This window comes from Monodelphis domestica, chromosome 6 (genome assembly GCF_027887165.1).
Source record: "Monodelphis domestica isolate mMonDom1 chromosome 6, mMonDom1.pri, whole genome shotgun sequence".
Taxonomy (NCBI): Eukaryota; Metazoa; Chordata; class Mammalia; order Didelphimorphia; family Didelphidae; genus Monodelphis; species Monodelphis domestica.
This window is the reverse complement of record NC_077232.1, coordinates 18,583,608-18,600,562: the sequence shown is the minus strand read 5'-3', so window position 1 is coordinate 18,600,562 and position 16,955 is coordinate 18,583,608. Positions and strand designations below refer to the sequence as shown.

Sequence of the window (16,955 nt, the reverse complement as noted above, 5' to 3'; positions counted from 1 at the left end):
TTATGCATTTTTGGTAGAGCTTAAATTCTTAAGTATTTAGTAACCAACCTCTAACAGAAGAGTTATTGAATAAGCAACGCGATTACCATAAACAGGACACATTCCAAGCATCTTATTTGGCTTCACTCTGTAATTACTATACCATTCAAAGTTAAGTATCTTCTCTTCCTCCTCTAGAAGGTAATAGCTAGAAATTCTATATCATGATTATGTTTATACATGTCTATAGGGGTTGTCTAGTTGTGTCTGTGAATGTGAACATGTGTACACAAATACCCTTCATTCCACAAAAGAATATTACAAGTCTCACTCTTAAGACTCTGTTAACGTAAGGAAACTGAGGCTCAGACTTTAAGATATGTAGGTAAGGTTGTTGTGTTTCAGTCATTTTTTTGGTTCTATTCAAAAATTCAGAACCTGATGAGAAGTTTTCTTGGCAAAGATACTGAAGTGGTTTCTCTTTCATTCTCTACCTCATTTTTCAGATCAGGAAATTGAGGCAAACAGAATTAAGTGACTTTTTCTGGGTCACAAAAATAGTAAGAGTCTGTGGCCAAATTTTAACTCATGTCTTCCCGACTCCAAATCCATTGCTCAATCACCTGCGCTGCCTAGTTTCCCTAGGTTACACAGTATGGGCCTAATGTTACACTCATGAAAGTGTCAGAAACATAATTTAAATTCAAGACTTCCTTAATTCTGAATCTGGCATCTGCTGCTACATGGTGTTACTCTTGGAAAAATGTGGATCACACTTCTGGGTGAATAAGAAAAATAGACATAATGGGGACTGGATCACAGAAGGAGGAAGGTAGAAATTTATTTTTTCTCCAATTAAAAAGGATGATCAAATTGAAGTTGGTGTCCCCTCAAAGCCTTTCTGAAAGAATTCTTAACTTCTTTGTTTCTCAGACTATAGATGAGAGGATTCAACATAGGGATAACCATGGTGTAGAATACTGATGCCATTTTGTCTGAGTCCATTGAATGGCTTGAGCTGGGTCGGAAGTACATGAAGATGATTGTCCCATAAAATATGAACACTGCTGTGAGATGGGAAGCACAGGTAGAGAAGGCTTTCTGGCGCCCATTAGCAGATCGGATCTTCAGGACAGTGATGAAGATGAACAAGTAAGAGAAAAAGATGACAAGAAATGGGAGGGATATATTTAATGATCCTAAGATGAAGATTATTGATTCAGTGATATGAATTTCAGAGCAAGATAGAATTAAGAGAGGGGGACTATCACAGAAAAAGTGATTGACTACATTGGACCTGCAGAAGGAAAGGCTAAAAATACTTCCTATGAAGATGGAGGAGGACAGAAATCCCCAGATGTGACCCCCGCTTATCACATATGCACACATTTTTGATGTCATGATAGTGTTATAATGTAGGGGTCTACACACAGTGGCATGACGATCATAGGCCATAAAGGCTAACATGTAACTTTCAATAGTAGCAAAGCCCCCCAAAAAGAACAACTGAGTAGCACATCCATTATAAGAGATGACCATGTCCCCTGTGAGGAGCCCGGTCATCACCTTGGGAATAATGGTTGAGGAAAGACCAAAATCTACCAGAGATAGATTCCTGAGGGAAAAGTATATAGGAGTATGGAGACAGGAATCCCAGGAGATCAGAGCTACTATCCCCAGGTTCCCTATCAGGGTGATGAGATAGATGAGGGTGACCATTATGAAAAGAGGAATATAAAGCCCTGGGTCATCTGTTAATCCTGTAAGGATGAAGACATTCACTTCAGACGTGTTCTCCATAAATGTCATTTTAGAGTGATATCATTATCCTGGAATAAAAAAGAGTAACCATTACAAAAAATCAACAATTCATGATGAATTACTCCAAGATATAAAACATAGTCATAGAAATAACTTATTTGGATGGTAGAAAAAGAGAATTAAGTGTCTAAGAACATCTAGATTGCTGTTATAGAAATTATACTGGGTACCTCAAATCATTCATCAAGATTTTTAGAGAGAATGATGTATTAATCTTTACCTTTTAATTCAAATGTATATTATTTTCCCAATTACATGTAATAACAAATTTCAATGTACATTTACTGAAATTAAAAGATTCAAATTGTCTTCCTGCCATCCATCCCCTTCCTATAATTAGATCTGGGTTAGGCATGTGTTATCATGAGAAACATGCTTCCATATTGGTCATTGATGTGAGGGAAGACTCATATAAAACCAACCTCCCTCAAAAGAAACCCAATATACTAATGTGAAAAATAGGATGCTTTGATCTGCCTCCAACTGTTAACATTCATTTCTCTGGAGGCAGACAGCATTCTGTGTCAGTCATCCCTCAGAATTGTCCCAGTTCATTCATTATATTACTGTGTAGCAAAGTCTTTCACAGCTGATTATCCCACGTGTTTCCTGTTATTGCATATTATGTTCTCCTGGTTCTGCTTATTTTTCTCCACATAAGTTGATGTAAGTCTTTGCAGCTTTTTCTGAAATCCTCCTGATTATCATTTCTTATAACTCAGTATGCTATATTACCAACGTTTAATCCAATTTATTCAGCCATTCCCCAAATAATTGAAATTCCTTCAATTTCCAAATCTTTGCCCACAAAGAATGAGCTGTTAAATATATTGTTCTATATGTAGGTCTTTTCCCCTTTTTCATGCTATTTTTGTTATACAGATCCAGTAGTGAGCAAAGGATATGCACAGGTTTATATCCCTTTAGGCACACTTAAAAATTGTCATCCAGAATGGTTGGACCAGTTCACAACTACAACAACAATGCACTAGTGTCCCAGTTTTGCCATATGATCTTCAAATTTATCAATTTCCATTAATATTGGCTATATTGATAAATGTATGACAGTATCTCTGGGTTGTTTTAATTTGTATTTCCTAATCAATGAAAGGGAACAACTGGATAATTTAGTTCATTGAGAGTCAGACTTAGAGACAAGGTCCTAGGTTCAAATCTGGCCTCAGACACTTCCTAGCTATTGTTGTAGGGAAGAGAGGATTTGAGCATATGAGGTAGGTCTGCAGGGAGATAGAGATGCAGAGAAACAATTCTAGAATTTGTGTGGGGTGGGAAGTGTGCTGGATATTTAGTGGTTTGACCAGGAGAGACTGGCTGCTTTCCCTTAGTGGCTGTTTCTACCTTATCTTTCCCATCCTACCTGCTAACCTCCTGGCTTGTCATCTACTGAGCTTACTGGTTTGATCTTGAACCACTCTGGGTCATTTGTCTGTAAGATTAGGTCTGTGGGCCCTTCTGCGTCCAGGATCTCTACTGGGTCCTGTCTTGCCTAACTGGGCAAACCCACTACCTCTATTACTATCAAAAGGGAGGGGTTTTGGTTACTTTGGGTTTATTTTTATTAGTGTCTGGGATCTTTAGACAGATAGGGAAGGATCAGTGTAATTTAAATCTGTGAAGACTCTTGGTGACAGGACATTTAGAACTGGGGGCATTTGGGTAGCTGACATTAGCTTAGAATTATCCAAATCCCCTTTTCACTTTCCCTAGTTTAATGAATCCAACAAATGTCCCTGTTATACAGTTGTCTGTGTTTGCTACCTCAGGACAGGCTCTGCATGGACTGGACCTGTTAGCCTGCCAGCCAACAGTTGGCCTTCCCAAAACAGTTATCTTTCTGATACTGGCCTATAATTAAACATCTAATACATCTCCAAAACCACCCTCCATTACACTGTCACCCTGGGCAAGACACTGAACCTCCATTGGCTAGTCTTTACCATTCTGCTGCCTTAGAACAATTACATATCATTAATTCTAAGAAGGGAAGTAAAAGTTTTAAAAATAGAGTGGTTTAGAACATTTTTTCATATGATAATAGGTTTGATTTCTTCAAATGAAAACTGCCTATTCATATGCTTTGACTCTTTGTCATTTGGGGAATGGTTTGTATTCTTAGATATTTAACTTAATTCAATTTCCTCCAGAAAACTTTTAATTATAACTTTTCTAAAATTTCATTCATTCCATATCTTTCTTATTTGTATTTTGATTAGATTTATCTTTATCTGACAGGGCTCAGAGTATTATCTAGGCCTGAACCAGCCAGGTGCACCATTCACTGCCCTGTGCTAAGGCTTGGATTCTCACTGCAGGCTTGATCTGGGCTTTGGAACTTTAAGGGATGTGTGTGGAGTTTCACTCTCTTAGGTTAGACAGGGTTTCATGTTCTCAAGGTTGAACTGGACCCACTTGAAGAACCCTGAGATAGTATATGTGGACTGAGGGATGGGACTGGCTGTTGGCTTATGCCAGTAATACTTGGAGAAGCCTTGCTACAAGCTGTGTGGCCTTTCTGGGAGCTTTGTTCCCATCACACCCCAGTGAGCCAGGCACTCTCTGCCTAATTTTCAAGATGTTTTCTGCAAGAAAGTTGCTTCACTCTGACTTCTTGTTTGTTCTGACAATCCAGCTTTCATTCTGAAGTGTTATTTTATGTTTGGGCATAGGGGATCCCCAGGGTGGTTCAAGCTTTTGCTTTCAGACCCTTCCACCTTGACTCTGTAGCCTCACTTCATTGTTTTCAATATCCAGTGCAAAGGAGAACAGGGCCCCTACCATTCCTTTGTATTCTCCAGGTTTGGCACAATGCCTGGGATACAGTAGTAGACTCTAAATATCACTCACTGATTGACCAGTGGTAGCCTTCCCTCTCTTTACTAAGCTAAGGTAGCCTTTGTGCAACAGACAAATCCAGAGTAATAACAGCCCAGAGTAAAAGCCATCAGAGCTTGGAAGGTCCTGCCATTCATCAGTCACTTACACTTAGAATACTTAATTGATCTTTGCCACCATGAGATGCCAGAAAATGTTTCCATGGGAGCTCTGAGAAGGGCTGCCACTTTCACTCTAGAACAAGATTCACCTTGAAAATATTCTAGAAAACCAAATCAGAGAATCTCAAGTCAGGATGGTCAGAACTGGTTAATTAGGAAGAATGAAAGTTGGAAAATAAAACATCCTTGTAGCATATTCAGGTCCCTCTCAAGGAAGATGAATTAAAATCTTTGACACACAAATAGAAATCTAGCTTCCAAGGTAACTTAAAAATTAATTGTTGTAAATTCACCTTTTGGAGATAAATCTAAAAATAGATTGTAGCTTACAATTCTAGCTTCCCTATAAAGGAAGAGCTAAGTATCTTCATTATTACAATCAGGAAATAGCTAAATCCAATCTTCACATAACATGTAGGCAGGGGACTCAAAGAGAATATGGTTCCGGAAAGGTTACTCCCTTATTCCAATGACATAGACTAGGTAATAGCAGGTTGTTGTAATTTCTTTCTACACTAATTCATTGCTGGTGGAGTTGTGAATTGATCCACCCTTCTGGAGGGCAATTTGGAACTATGCCCAAAGGAAACTAAAAAACTGTCCTTTGATCAAGCCATAACACTGCTGGGTTTGTACCCCAAAGAGATTATAAGGAAAAAAGACTTGTACAAGAACATTCATAGCTGCACTCTTTGTGGTGGCAAAAAATTGGAAAATGAGGGGATGCCCTTCAATTGGGGCATTGCTGAATAATTTTCAGTGTATGGTGGTGATGGAATACTGTTGTGCTCAACGGAATAATAAAGTGGAGGAATTTCATGGGAACTGGAACAACCTCTAGGAATTGATGCAGAGTGAGAGGAACAAAACCAGGAGAACATTATACACAGAAATTGATATACCATGGTACAATAGAACATAATGTATGTTTCTACTACCAGCAATGCAATGATCCAGGACAATTTTGAAGGACTTATGAGAAAGAACACTATCTACATTCAGAGGAAACACTGTAGGAGTTGAAACACTGAAGAAAAACAACTGCTTGATAAAATGGATAAAAGGGAATATAAATGGGGATGTAGACTCTAAATGATCATCCTAGTGCAAACATCAACAACATGTAAATAGGTTTTAATGAAGGACACATGTAATACCCAGTGGAATTGCACATCAGTTATGGGAAGTGTTGAGGGAGGGAAGAAATATTATTCTTGTAACCAAGAAATAATGTTCCAATTTGACTAAATTAATTAATTAGTTAAAAATAAAAAATAAATAAAATTAAAAGGAAAAAAAAATTGTTTCTATATGGAATTGAAAAAATAAATTTTAAGTAAAAAAGACAATGAAAACTAGAAGCTCTATTAGTGAAGGGAAGTGAGGGAATATTTCTATAGCATAAATTATGTAACAAGTACCATACCAGACACTTTGACATAATATTACTTGATTCTGTAACAAGGGAATCACTTTAAAAGACTGATATATATTAATTTAAGGTCGCCAAGGAATCAGCTATGTAATTCCTAAATGAAAACTTAAGTCAGCCGTCAGCCTTTTTTGGAGTTTAATTACAATAGGAGTAAGAAAGGAATTAGAGATAGAGAGAGAGAGAGAAAGGGGAGAGAAGGGAATAGGGCTTAAATACCCCTTCTGTTTAGGCTGGGCCAAAAGGCCCAAGCCCTTAGATAGCTGGAGCAAAGAAAAGAGACCAGTCCCTATTACTCACGTGTCCAAAATGGAGAAACAGTCTCAGGGGCCCCCACCTTCAGCTTCCTTCAGAGCAAGCCTTCTCAGAGCCCAGGAACCACACCGACCAAAACCTCAACCCCTCTCTAGAGTCTTCAGACCCCCTATCTTTAAGGAAACCCTCCAAGTTGCCTCCCCTCAGTCCTCACATCTACCAATCCCTGTTCATCAATTTCCCTGTCAATGGAGGCTCTCGCTTAACCCAGGACCGCCCAGAGGTTTCTGGCTTTTGCACATGTCTGTTGAAGGTCATATTTTCAAATGATTAAATCTTTACTCCTTTGCTACAGCCCTTTCTAAATCCTGTTAACTTGAGTATGGTAGAGGTTGGAATAATTAAATTTTGATCTAGGCTGCAGCCCTTACTCAATCCTATTAGGACTGAATAGTGTGGAGATTTATTCCAAGTATCTCCATTGTATCAATTCTAAAATCAATCAAGGCTCAAAGAAATTCCTGTTCTATGCTTAAGCATAGGTCAAAGTCATTTCCATTGTTCAGCAAAAGGTTTCTGTCCTAAAGTAATCTTAAGAAGGGAAGAGAAGGAACCTCCCATGCCAATGGGATTCCCATTCCAATAGACTATCAGTAAGAAATTTTCCAAGTATGAAATATCCCAATGGTGAAATTACCAACATTTATAAGTCTAAGGAAATTTGAGGTTTACAATTCTCATGATGATTCTGACGTGTATTGACTATTATTAAACAAATACATTTTGAAGCAGATGAAACTTAGGCAAACAAAGATTAAGTGACTTTCCCAGGGTTATATCATGTCTGAGGATGAGTTTCAACATGGGGCTTCTTAATTCTGTTCGCACAGCTCTATCCCATGTACCACAGGAGCCTCTTTAAATTTCACAAAGTATTTTAAATCCATTGGATCATTTCTTCCCCAACACAACTGTGGGACGTATATGGCTAGAAAGAAAATGAATTTGACTTTATATTGAACAGAAATGAACAATAACCAGACACAAAATATGATCTTTAGTATTCAGCACTTGGACCAATGTGTTCAGTTGTATGTTGTTCACATAGAAAAGGACATTGATTGGCTAAAGAATTTCAAAATGGTGAAAGGTTTTGAAATCTCACTTTTTTGGAATTGGTGGAAGAAACTGAGGGTGTTTAGCCAAGAAAAGAGAAAATATGGGTGTCAGGGAAGGGATTGAGATTAATTTTTTTATATATTTGAAGGATTATTATGTGGTGGAAGGATATGACTTGTCCTACTTGTACTCAAAGGTAAGAACCCAGGGAAAAGGTAGGCATTAAGAAGAAACAAGTTTAGGTTTGATGTAAGGAAAACATTCCAAAAATAGCAATAGTCAGAATTACAAGCAATTTACTGGATTAAAATTCTACCTCCGATCATGGTAAATTATATATACATATTTAAATATATATATGTACATATATACATATAAATATGTATATATGAAAAAGTCTTTTAAGTCAATCAATGTCAATCTATTGAGCCATAAAAATGAGGATAATAATGATAATATTCATCTCACATAGTTCTCAGAAGATTCAAATGAGAAGAGAGTTGAAATGCTTTTGCAAATATTTAAGTCCTATATAAATGTGAGTTGTTAGCATTGATGGCAAGGACTATGTCTCAACTAAACTTGGTTATCAACCCCCTCTCTCACAAATTTAATTCAGTGCTGTGCATACAATTTATTAATCACCAACATTATTTAATTAAGTCTTCATTAGGACTGCAAAGTAAACCATTACTGAAAATATTCCCTCAGTTACTGAAGGATCCTGAACTTGAAAAGTCTCAGGTGTTGTTTCTAGAGCTTTTAGATGTTGGAAAACAAGTTACAGACATGATTTTATTAGACCCCCAAAACAACCCTTTGAGATGTGTGCCACAAATATCATTATGCACATTTTAAAGGAAATGGAAGAAGTCAATTGACTTACCAGTGCAGAAATGGTGAGTGGATTAGAGGATTTTTTCCCAATTCTTCCTCCTTCCAGGTCTAGAAATGTTTTTAGTATGCCATGTTGCTATCTATATAAGCACTGAAGACTTAGACTGGGTATTCTAGAACCTAACTGGCTTGATATGGAAAAAGGTGGCTAGGACTCCAGAGAGGAGAGGTAGCCAAGAACTTTATATTCAGGGTTTTACCCTGAAATTCCAACCTCCGGAAGCATGTGATTACATTAGAGAAATATCTCCCTGGTCACAGGGACAAAGAGGTCAGACATTTCTAGTGGAAAAGTAGTCACTCCTGGCCATTGCTGTGGCATGGATGACAATCCAGTTAAGGATGTCCACTTCTATCCTCCATTCAAATCAGCCTCAGGAAACTCAAAAGGAACCAGATGAATGAATAAATGACTAACTGAACTGGACATACAAACTGGTAGCACTGAATGGAACACTAAAGTGGAATATTTCAATGTCAAGAGCTGAAGTTAGGGCTGAAACAGGAACTTTATCCAGATCTCAGAGACCTGAATCTCTGAGGAAGTATGGGTCCCTTGGAGATACATGGCAGTTCAGCTGCCAACTCATGAACAAAACAAACCATTAAATTCTTCTTTGACCACTGAGGGAAAGTATGAGTATACACAGAAAATTTTCTCAGGGGCATTTTGTCATTCTAAGTTGTGAGGTAAAAGTTGATTCTATTCTGCCTATGTATGTGACATGGACAAAATCTTTTAACATCTCCAAGACTCAGTTAATTTTTGACATGTGTATGAAAATCTCAGATCTGAATACAATCAGATTTTGGGTCAGATTAAATGTGATACTGACAATGAAACAAAGGTGAAGTAGTGCAAAGATATCCACCAGGAAGGCTCTGGAAAAGATCACTGAATTTGGTGGTAGAAGGTTTGGGGTGGAATTAGAGGTTACTGTGAAACTTTAGGCATAATTTATCCTGAATAAAGCCTGATTTCCTTATTTGTGAAATATAAATCAGTATATTTTCAAACATGCACTAATTCTCAGGACAATTATGAGGATATATTCCTATCTAAATTACAAATTATATTCTCATTATTATTGATATTAAGTCTCTTCCTTTTTATAATCTACTCAGATTTTCCACTTTACCGGTTTGCCATGACCTCCATCTAATCATGCAGATTCTGAGCTTCAAGGATACTTGCCCTCAAAGCTCTATTTTATTGGTAAGGGAGGAGAACACTCGCTAGATTTAAGTAGAGCCTTTGACATATTTGCTACTCCTGAACTTGAGGACAAAATGTGAAGAAAGACAGGGAAAAGCACAGTGTGGCAGAGTCAGAGTTTGTTGAAGACTTAAACCAAATAAGGAGTAAATCAAGGCTCACTAGTCATGTTGCAAAAGTCTTTCCTAAGCTCCTACCTCTTAGTATGTCCTCCTTGCTGCAAAATTCCCTTATATTTATTGGTCATATATATTTTGTTCATATATTTATATATAATATTCAAAATAAAATATTATATATAGTTTCAACAAATAGAATTTGTTTCCTCATCAGTTCCTCATGGTTTCTCATAAAGAAATAAAATATTTCTTTGTTTTTCCAAATTAAGAACTGTGCCAATCTCAAGATAGTGGCTTGGTAAATTATGGTGGAATTGAATTAATTAATCATTTACTTGGACAAACAAATATCCTCACATTTATCAACTTATGACATTAAAAAAGCTAGGTGGGAAGACTTACTAACTGTGTGGTCCATTCAAGACTCAAAAATATCTCAATTGGCTAAAGTTTTTAGTTAAATGCCACAAGATAAAATTTAGAAAGACAACATGCAAAGTTTTCTAATTGGTTTACCTGGAGCATAATGTATAAGGCCTCAGAAATTGTAGATCATAATCTGGGATCACACAGACCCAGTTCATGTTATATGTATGTGTTTATGTAGGTTTCTGCAGGTGAGTGCATGTGTGTGTTCTCTTAAGAAATATAATGATAAATTTTGCTGGAAATACTCATTAGAAAATTCAGGTTGTTGAATTAGAAGTATGAAATACAAAATTTTAATTCATTCTGTAATTTTCAATATTCTAAATATTAAATTATAAAACTCCAATTAATAATTATAAATATTATATATGGGATATCATGGAAGAGTTCAAAGAATTAATCTAGCAAGTACTTAAATTTTTCCCATTTTATGTCAAATTGCATAAGCATTTTCTGTTCTACACATTTCATTGAACATAATTATTTTAATAAATTCAGCCATATGCTAAAATATATTTAAATGATATATTAATTTGTTTAGTAGTAGTCTCTTGGTGACTGAGAATGACAATTGTCTTTGGGCATTATCATCTATTGATGTACCCTCATGTGGCTTTGAAGTTCAAAGGCTGAGGCACAGAGCTTGTGGCACATGGGGCATGGGACGCCAGTTGTTACGGGAGGTGCAGTTGTGGCCTTGTGTCAGCATTCACATACAGCGGCAAGACGTTGACGTCGTTCATCTTCAAAGGTGGTGGCGGCATGGTTAATGTAGGTACGCCAGCTGCTTCTGACAGAGGCAGCAAGTTCTAATTGCTTTGGTGTAATGCCAGCCCACTTCAAGTTTGACTTTAGCTGATCCTTGAATGTTTTCTTTGGTTGACCTTGTTTCCTGAGTCCAGCTGACAGCTCACCATAGAAAACCTGTCTTGGTATTCGCTGTGGGTCCATGCGGATGACATGTCCAGTCCATCGTGGCTGGGTTTTGAGGACCATTACTTTGATGCTGGTGGATTTGGCTCTGTGGAGGACTTCCTGATTGGTGATTTGGTCCTGCCATCGGATCCTCATGATTGACTGGAGTGAGCATTGGTGGAATTGCTCCAGATGTTTCATATTCTTCCGGTACAGTGTCCATGTCTCACAGCCATACAGGAGCGAGCTGAGAACCACTGCGTTATACACTTTGAGCTTTGTCGCAGTGCTTACACTTCTGTGTTGGAGGACTTTGGAGTGCAGCCGCCCGAGTGCCTGGTTGGCCTTTTGGATCCTGGCATTAATCTCGTGGTCTAGGGACCCGTCGTTGTCGATGGTGCTGCCCAGGTACTTGAAAGTGTTGAGGGTAGAAAGCTGCGTGCTGTTGATTGTAATGCAGGGATGCTTAGTTGGCCTCCCTGGTGCAGGTTGGAACAGCACCTCTGTTTTGCTGAGGCTGATAGTCAGGCCAAACAGTTTTGTTGCGATGGAGAACCTGTCCACAATGGTTTGAAGATGATTTTCTTGGTGGGCCATGAGAGCACAGTCATCTGCAAAGAGAGCTTCCAGGATATGTCTCTTTGTTGTCTTCATTTTTGCGGTCAGGTGGCGAAGGTCGAATAGTGAGTCATCCAGTCAGTATTTGATATAGACCCCCAGGTCTAGATCCATCACAGCATGTCGTAATACTTGGGTGAAGTATAGGTTGAATAGCACTGGAGCAAGACACAGCCGTGTTTCACGCTATTGGAGATGTTGAAGCAATCAGAAGTCTCTCCACCAGATAGGACTTCCCCTGTCATGTCGACATGAAAGAGCTGGATCAGTTTGATGAATTTTGCTGGGCAACCAAGCTTGCTAAGGATCACCCACAATGCATCCCTATTCACTGTGTCAAACGCCTTCATCAAGTCTATGAAGACAATGTAGAGATTCAGGTTCTGCTCAAGGCATTTTTCCTGTATTTGACTCACCGTGAAGACCATGTCAATGGTGCTGCGATCTTGTTGGAAGCCACATTGTGATTCAGGCAGAGTCTGGACACACTGCAAACTGAATTTAGACTGGAGTCAGGAATATGTCATTTCAAATCCCATCTCAGACACTAGCTGTGTGACCTTGGGCAAATCATTTCACTTCTGTTTGCTTCAGTGCTCTCAACTTTAAAATTGTGTTAATAATAGTACCAGTCCCCTCTGGATGTTGTGAGGATCAAATGCCCTAATTTTTGTAACACACTTAGCCCAGTGCCTGGTATATACTAGGTGCTACATAACTGCCTATACTCTCAAAGAAATTCCATGGAATGACTGACCAGTGTTTCCCACTAGATCATTGGAAAATTTGCCAGTGGAGGAATAATAACATTTGATGATGATGGTTGTAGATAAGAAATTTACAACCTTAGGATGTTTCAAAATTGGAAAATACCGAAGTGAGAGGCAATATGAAGTTTCTCTCAGTGAAAAATTTTAAATGGTCTCATGATGGTTTCAAGAAGGCTTGTAATGAGAATGTCCCATGAGTCTCCTTCCCAAACCACCTGATATTTTGGCTCAATGAACAGCAGGAAACTTCACACTATCTCCATCATATAATGTCACAAGATTTCTCAGATTATTAAGTATGAATACATGGTGATAGAAGGAAACAAGGGAGCTATTCTGGAGTACTACTTAGAATAGATAGAGGAAAATGCATCTGGTTGTGACCATACATTAATAATCAGTTTGTATTTAAATATAGAACCCTTGGGGCTATTTGGGAAAAATTTGAGAAGCTGAAAAACTGAAAGAACCCCTCAATATTATCATGAGCAGTACAATATTTTGATGTAATATTTGCATAAACCTTCAAATTGCTATTGACATAATTGTGACAATTTCCCACAGCTTCCAAAAAACAGATAACTTGCTTCAATCATGTGCATGCTTATTGTCACAGAAGAAAAGATTTGTAATTTAATTGATATATTTTTTACTGATTTTGGCAATAATAACTTTTGATTAACTCTAATTCCTTGGACTATCCTTGTAATGTCCCAAAGAGTTTGTGAAGCACTAAATGGGAAACACTGCACTAATTCACTCTTAATTTAAAATTTGTATCTATTCTGGCTCCTCATCCTCTCACTTATCAACCCTTTAATAATATGCAAATTGATTTCCTCAGCATTTCTAAAGTAGAAAATTAAAATCATTGCCTGGTTAAAGTTGACCAATTAATTAGATGGTTGGAGTCTTTTTCAAATTCAAAAGGATATGCATCCTTTATGAAATTAAAAGAAATTGTTCCAAAGTTTGGACCCTCTGTTCAGATTGATTCTGATTTTGGCTCACATTTTATAGATACTGTCCTGGCAATAGTTTATGCTAATTTGGGAATTAATCCAAGGTTTCATATTCCTTACTATCCTCAGTCTTCAGGAAAGAAAGAAAATATGAATAAGGAGTTAAAGAGATTGATTGGAAAACTGTGCAAGAAAACTCTATGTATTACCTTTGGCTTTTTTCCATTTGAGGAACAGACCTAATGGAGATTCTCATATATCCCCTTATAAAATGTTGTTTGGTCATTACAATTATTATTATTAACAATACTAATAATAATAAAATTTAAAACCCTTACCTTCCATCTTGGAGTCCAAGGCAGAAGAATGAAAAGGAGTAGGCAATGGGAGTTAAGTGACTTGCCCAGGGTCACACAGCTAGAAAGCATCTGAGGTCAGATTTGAATCTAGGACCTTCCAAACTCCAGGCCTGACTCTCAATCCACTGATCTACCCAGATGCCCCAGGTCATCTTCCTTTAAAATCAAAAGACTTTTTCACGAGCATATACCTCCTTTTGAAAGTAGATTTGGCTATTTCCATATACATAAGAGAATTAGCAAACAGGCTTAAATGATTATAATGAATCAGAGCAATGGTACAGACTAGGCCAATAGATTTCTTATTGCATAATTTCAAACCAGGTCATTACATTTACAATAAGAATTTATAACATCCCAGTAGATTACAGCCTGATTGGGAAAGCCCTTTACAAGTTCTGAATTAATTAAGTTTAGTACAAAAAATTGCTGGATCCATTATTCTCAAGTGAAACCTGTATATTTGTCCACTCATAATGATTTCCTACAATGTTACTGAAGATCAGTAATCTTTATTTTATTTAGTCTCCCCTCTGCCTGAATAGGACAACAGAATAGACCTTCTATTAGAGGATTCATCTCCCATTACTGAGTCCTATGGTATACAAGATTTCTTTACAGAGGACACTCACCTTCCCACTGGTGAATAACATGGTACAGAGGCCCTTTGCCTGAATAGGACAACACCCTATTGCAAAATGAAGGTTTAGTAAGTTATAAGAAATTATACAAATGACAGTTAAAATGAGGCTACAGAGAAAATAGCTAAATACATTACATTCTGTTTGCTTAATAAACTTATATATATATATATATATAGGTATTAAATTTTTATTTCTTTTAGTCAACCATTTCCCTTAATTAATCACTTCTTTGGCTAAATGTTGGTTGATTCCAATATCTGGAGTCTTATATTTTAAAGGATAAAAATGAATACATCAATAAAACTTCAGATTATTGAAATCTCTTCATTAATGAAGGCTTTAATCAACTTATCTCAGAGCTCATGAATCTAACCACTGATACATCAGTTTCTGAGGGCCACACTAGATTTCCTCGATCTTAATGGGGACCACATACCACAGTCCTAACTATAAACAAATTTCTCACCCTTATTTTCTGTTAGGAAATGAGAATGCTTCCATGTCTTTTTGGCTTCTCATCACTCATCTAGTAATAACTGTAGTCTTCTTCTGTTATCTGAGGTGTTCATATTTGTCTCTGTGGAATAAAATAATACATAACCCCAAGACAGCAAAGTAGTCCATGGGATAGTCCTCAGTGAATCTATTGAGCTTAATGATTATGTTAGAGAGTGTTCCTACATTGAACATTTGTAATTTTTCTCTTTCTTCATTTTAGACAATTTTGGTGTGATACTGTCTCAGAATTGTTTTGGTCTATATTTCTCTAATGAAATGATTTTGACCATTTTTTTATTAATTCTATATATGACTTTGATTTCTTCATCAAAAAATTGTTTGTTTACATCTTTTGTATATTTATCAATTGGAAGGTGGCTATCTTTCTGGTGGTAATGAATTGGAAATTGAAGTGATATCCATCAATTGTTGTGCAAAATTTGTTTTTCAAAAACTTGCAAAAGTGCACATTTTTCATAACTTTAATATTCTCTCTTGACAATAGTAATTGTAACTTTTCTGTACAGTAAAGCCTATAGTGTTGAATGAAGAGAATCATGTGACTACTGTGACTGAAAAAATGTGTAAATGGCCAAACTGTAAGCTTTGGCCACACTGGTAAAGATTATTTTTAGTTTCTTGATTTAAATAAAAAATAAGTGGTCACCATGGGAAAAATTCCCAAATATGAAATACCCACATCAGCTGGGTTTTATGGAGATTTTAATTAATATGAATGAAGGGATTAAGGGAAGGGAGAGAGACAGAGTAAGAGGAAATAGTAGGTAAAGTCTAGGGCTTAGGCCAAATTGCCTAGGCCTTTCTCTTTAAGAGAGAAAACTAAGTCAGTCTTTTATCCACTCACCACAAGATTTTGTCCCAAGCAAAACTCTAGTGTTCAGTGAGACCTTCCTATTCAGCTTCCAAACTCAATTAAGTTCAAAGGCCAGCTTCTTTTAAAGAGAAATTTCTCTTATGTCACTTCCCCAAAATTGTCACATCTACCAATCACATTAGACTTTTCCCACAGAACTGTCCATTCTTAGTTCACAGTATTCTTTAATAAACACCTTCTCTGGGTAGACTAAAACTTCACACTTCTTTTGTAAGTTGCTTGACCTTTTAGTGATTAATTTAACCTTTATAGGTACTTAGTACCCATTTGTATTTGATCTAAAAATAGACCTAGCTTAAGGTTTTAGCTTTACTATAAGTATGAATTTGGGACTTTTTCATTGTTCCATCAGGAGTTTACAACTTTATCTTCTCCTAAGGCACTGTCTAAGTATGGGTGGAGTAATGTTAAAAGTTCTCACATTGTTACAATAGGGGAATTTGCTTAACCAAATCTTCTAAGGTACATTTTGAGCAGTTTTAAGATTCACACTACCTTCTGTGTTGTATTCACAATAAAAAGTAATAATAAATAAGTGAATGATAAAAAACCAACATTTATTAGGTCCCTACTATATGCAAAGTACTGTGACAAATACTGGGGTTACACATTGAAAAAAAACTATGCCCTACCCTAAAGGGCTAAGACTGAATCAAGAAAAGACACTGGACTTTTCAGATGCAAATGTTATGGAAAGGACTAGACTGTTTTAATAGAGGACATGGAGATACATATTCCTTAGTGTCATTTCCATTGATATTAATAAGCTTTTCCATTTCATTGATAAAATACATATCAATTTTAAGGGTCAACGATTTACAGTGGTCAATATTTTGGTGGCAAGAATATTTTTTCATCATATCTTCAGTAGGACTGGTTACAGGGAAAGTAAGTAGTATAGAATCTAGATAAACAGTTACCAGATTATCTCCAAAAGAGCTACTCCCCCTGGTTAATGTCTTCAAGGAATGTGTTGAAAGCAGGGTAGATAGTCTCAGAGTTTCCATTATTCT

At 36.9% G+C, this 16,955-nt stretch overlaps 1 protein-coding gene across 1 annotated transcript; it reads right to left on the bottom strand.

Annotated features, from left to right (window-relative positions):
- Positions 1 to 834: 834 nt before the first annotated feature.
- Positions 835 to 1,788, bottom strand: LOC100026580 (olfactory receptor 5B2). The gene has a single exon (XM_001377100.4). It carries the CDS (start codon positions 1,786 to 1,788, stop codon positions 835 to 837), a length of 954 nt encoding a protein of 317 aa, XP_001377137.4.
- Positions 1,789 to 16,955: the final 15,167 nt, after the last annotated feature.

Excerpts from the sequence above, each read along its gene's own strand:
- LOC100026580 (XM_001377100.4), bottom strand. The coding sequence starts at position 1,788 with ATGACATTTATGGAGAACACGTCTGAAGTGAATGTCTTCATCCTTACA.